Source organism: Drosophila guanche, unplaced genomic scaffold (assembly GCF_900245975.1).
Source record: "Drosophila guanche unplaced genomic scaffold, DGUA_6, whole genome shotgun sequence".
Taxonomy (NCBI): Eukaryota; Metazoa; Arthropoda; class Insecta; order Diptera; family Drosophilidae; genus Drosophila; species Drosophila guanche.
Genome location: NW_022995744.1, coordinates 11,102,003 through 11,105,936, shown reverse-complemented (window position 1 = coordinate 11,105,936; position 3,934 = coordinate 11,102,003). Strand labels below are relative to the sequence as shown.

Genomic DNA, 3,934 nt, shown 5'->3' with positions numbered 1-3,934 from the left:
GGGGCGTATGAGTAACTCGTATCGGGGCGACGACGTAGGTACTCCGCGCACTCACACACAGGTAGGCGACGGCAGTTGCTACCTACCCGACGCAGGCGCAGGTGAGACTGTGTGTGTGTGTGTGTGTGTGCGCGCTGGTCGTGTGGCTTTTGCGCTCGCGTCTCGTCGCGGCGATTTAGCCAACGAACCTGTCGATCAATCGTCATTCGTCTGCCATAAGCCCAGGCGATAAGGTAGTCCCCCGAACCCAGACACGAACACAAACGCGCGCAGCTCTCGCTCTCACCTTCTCTCTCTTTCTCTCTGTGTCTCGAACCCGAACCCGAACACACACACACACGCTCACTCTCTCTGTGGCACGAAGCACGAACGATCCGAAGCGATCGTCTGTTGTTGGTCTTTTAATCGGCCTGCACTCAGAACCTGGAACTCATTCGCCAACCGTCACTCGTACCGCGCGGAACACACGGTCGCAGTAGAACACGGAATACCAAAATATATCCAACAACACACAACACAAATAGTATCCGAGAGCTAAAGCGTTTTTACGTGAAAAGTGAGACAAAAACAGTGAACTTGAAAACTGCCAAACCAACAAAAAGCAAACAACAATTTGAGCAGATTTGTGATCTGCCAAAAGTGAAAGACAAACAAATAAAAGAATCCAAACTGTGCCTCAAACTCAATAAAAAGTATCTAACCGAAATGGTTACCGGCGTAACTGCAGCCAACATGACAGCCAATGTAATGGGCACCGCTGTGGTGCCATCACAGTCACAGCAACAGCAGCACAAGGAGACGCCACTCAAAAGTGATCGTCGGGTAAGTGTCTACAAAATGAAACAAACCAAAAATCCCCCTGAAGAAGTTCTTTGAGGAGGAGGCGCAAAAAATGTGGATTATATTTGGAGAATTCTCTTAATTGGGAGAGCCACTCGCTCGCTCGCCCACCATCCGGCGGCGGCTGCCCAAATGCATTTCCTTTTTGGCCGAGTCTCCCACATGGCCAGAAACAGACCCAATCCGGCCATAAGCAGCAACAGCAGCAGCCAACACACAAAAAGCGTAGCGAATCTGTCTTGCGGGCACACGCGCGTTGGTGGCATTTACGTTCAGTGGCAGAGCTCCAACCATAACCACAACCATTCCCATTCCCATGCCCATTCCCCATTCATGCCGGAGCCGCACACTCACTCACTCATTCATGAGTGCCACCCAAAATTGGCTGTTGGTTGCCTGCCCACTCGGCACCCCAAAAAAAGAGCGCGTGCGTCGCGTGGTTGCTGCAATTGTCGGTCATCAGCCGCCCCGTGTTTGCTGTTTTCTGCTTGCTGCTTGCTGTTTGCCGTTTCTGTTTCTGCGCCTATGTGTGTGGGGGCAGAGCCTCCGTTTTTGGCTGCTGACTTCATCCGTTGCCGCTGGGAACGCGGGCGTCCCCAGTCTTGGCCAAATTTGGCCACACCAAAAACAGCTTTTGTTTTTACCTTTGCCTCTTCGAATTTCCCGCAATGACCTTGTTGTTGCGCCTGCCAGCCACCACTCTACTCTGTACCTGAACGGGCGGTGTGGAATGGCTGGTGGGGCTCTCTATTAATAGTATTGGCCGGCTCGTTGCGGCTGTAATTTATAACCGCCAAACACTATTTTTATCAATGCCGCGACGTGCATGAGCCCCACTATAAATAGAGCACGCGCCGTGCGACTAAATTTGGCCGCCAGCCAGTCAACCCCATCAGCGTCGTCTCCTCCTCTAGAAATGCCATCCCCCTTCCTCTCCCTCTCTTTCTTCTCAAATTGAAGGAGACCCATGCAGCTTCTCGCTTCCTCCTATTTTTGGGGCGCTAGGCGCTGCATGAGGTCAAACGAGATACTTCTTATGGTTAAAACCGTGACTAATCTTGGCCCTTTTCTTTATTTCTTGATCTTTGCAGTCGAACAAGCCCATTATGGAGAAACGCCGACGGGCACGCATCAACAATTGCCTCAACGAGCTAAAGACACTCATTCTGGATGCCACCAAAAAAGATGTAAGTATCAGACAACAAAAAAGATAGAAAAATCATTTTAAAAAAATAAATACCTCAAAAATATTAAGAGAAATTTATATGTGTAATGGCAAACATTTATTAATTTATCAATATTTTTTCTCTTTACTTTTAGCCTGCTCGTCATTCCAAATTGGAAAAGGCCGATATCCTGGAGAAGACAGTGAAACATCTGCAGGAGCTGCAGCGGCAGCAGGCAGCCATGCAACAGGCCGCCGATCCCAAGATCATCAACAAATTCAAGGCCGGATTTGCGGACTGCGTGAACGAGGTGAGCCGCTTCCCTGGCATTGAGCCCGCCCAAAGGCGTCGCCTGCTGCAGCACCTGAGCAACTGCATCAACGGCGTCAAGACGGAGCTGCACCAGCAGCAGCGACAGCAGCAACAGCAACAACAGCAACAACAGCAGCAGCAGTCCGTGCACGCCCAGATGCTGCCCTCACCGCCCAGCTCACCCGAACAGGACCCCCAGCAGCATCTGTTCGGACAAATCCAGCAGACGGCCAATGGATACTTTTTGCCCAATGGCATGCAGGTGATCCCCACCAAGCTACCCAACGGCAGCATTGCCCTCGTCCTGCCCCAGAGCCTGTCCCAGCAGCAGCAGCACCAACAGCAACTGGCAGCAGCCGCCGCGGCGGCAGCAGCAGCAGCAGCCGCCGTCCAGCAACAGCCCATGCTCGTGTCGATTCCACAGCGAACGGCCAGCACGGGATCCGCCAGCTCGCACTCCTCCGCCGGATACGAGTCGGCGCCCGGCAGCAGCAGCAGCTGCAGCAGCAACAGCAGCCACCATCTGCTGCACCACCCACACCACTATGCACCGCCCAGTCCTGCCAACTCGGTGTACGAGGCGATGGACATGAAGCCATCGGTGATCCGTTGCGCCTCAGAGCCCCAGCCGCTGTCGTTGGTGATTAAGAAGCAGCAGCAGATCAAGGAGGAGGAGCAGCCCTGGAGGCCATGGTAGATTGTCCATATATCCCCCTGCCCCGCCCCCTGAATCTCCACTACGCTTAAAGACTGATGGGCGTTGCATAAAACACACCCTCACACACACACACACACACACACACACATGCGCAGGCGTTGTGGCATGCGCAAAAGGACATTTCACATCATTCGCCAGGATTACGCAAATGTTGCCCAAGAAGTGCCACCGAACATGCAGGATCCTTATCATCATCATCCCCCCATCCAAAAGGGGTCGTCGGTTCCCTCCTTCTCTCGTTGAAAAAAGCGAGAGCTTTGGGGGATCCATACACGTCCGCCTCCATACATGCACCGCCCATTGTTATAAATTATTTATTATTATTACACGGTATTCTATAGGTCGCCAGACACTACCTCACTTGGGTGTTGACATTGCCTCAAATCATATCATAATTCATATATCACTTATTGGATCCATCCATCATCCATGTATTACGATGGTTTCTCGTTTTGTAACAGCAAATCAGAAAAAGTCTTCCACACACGCCACAAAAAGAGAAAAACAAAACACACAAACAACACACACAAAAACATATAAAATATATATATATAGATTATATACATCATATACGAGTATATCCCATTTAGTTATAGTTCTTTTGTACCATAGATCTGTAAGTTCCCTTGAGAAAGAAAAAAGTATACTAATTGTAAGGCCACGTGATATAGAGACCATAATGAACAGATTCTAAGAAAACAAAACAAAACACAAAAGAATTTTGATCCAAGAAAAAACCCACAAAAAGATCAATCAAAAGAAAGAAAAATAAACATAAAAAACTAAAAAAGAATAAAAAATGGAAATTTTACTAAAAAAAATTAACAAACGAGAATTTATTATTTGGAGGGGCAAGGAATTGGCACTGCCATTGCATTTTTTGCTGTTATTTACATTG

General features: G+C 49.3%; 1 protein-coding gene across 1 annotated transcript; it reads left to right on the top strand.

The window, feature by feature from the left end:
• The first annotated feature begins 366 nt into the window (after positions 1–366).
• On the top strand, positions 367–3,666 carry LOC117579990 (protein hairy). The gene is made up of 3 exons (XM_034266185.1): positions 367–822; positions 1,932–2,027; positions 2,161–3,666. The coding sequence occupies exons 1-3, from the start codon at positions 706–708 to the stop codon at positions 3,013–3,015; spliced, it is 1,068 nt and encodes a 355-aa protein (XP_034122076.1). The 5' UTR covers positions 367–705; the 3' UTR covers positions 3,016–3,666.
• The last annotated feature ends 268 nt before the right edge of the window (positions 3,667–3,934 follow it).

Coding starts and splice junctions, on each gene's coding strand:
- LOC117579990 (XM_034266185.1), top strand. CDS start 706: ATGGTTACCGGCGTAACTGCAGCCAACATGACAGCCAATGTAATGGGC. Junction 823..1,931: donor CACTCAAAAGTGATCGTCGG/GTAAGTGTCTAC, acceptor TGATCTTTGCAG/TCGAACAAGCCCATTATGGA. Junction 2,028..2,160: donor TGGATGCCACCAAAAAAGAT/GTAAGTATCAGA, acceptor CTTTACTTTTAG/CCTGCTCGTCATTCCAAATT.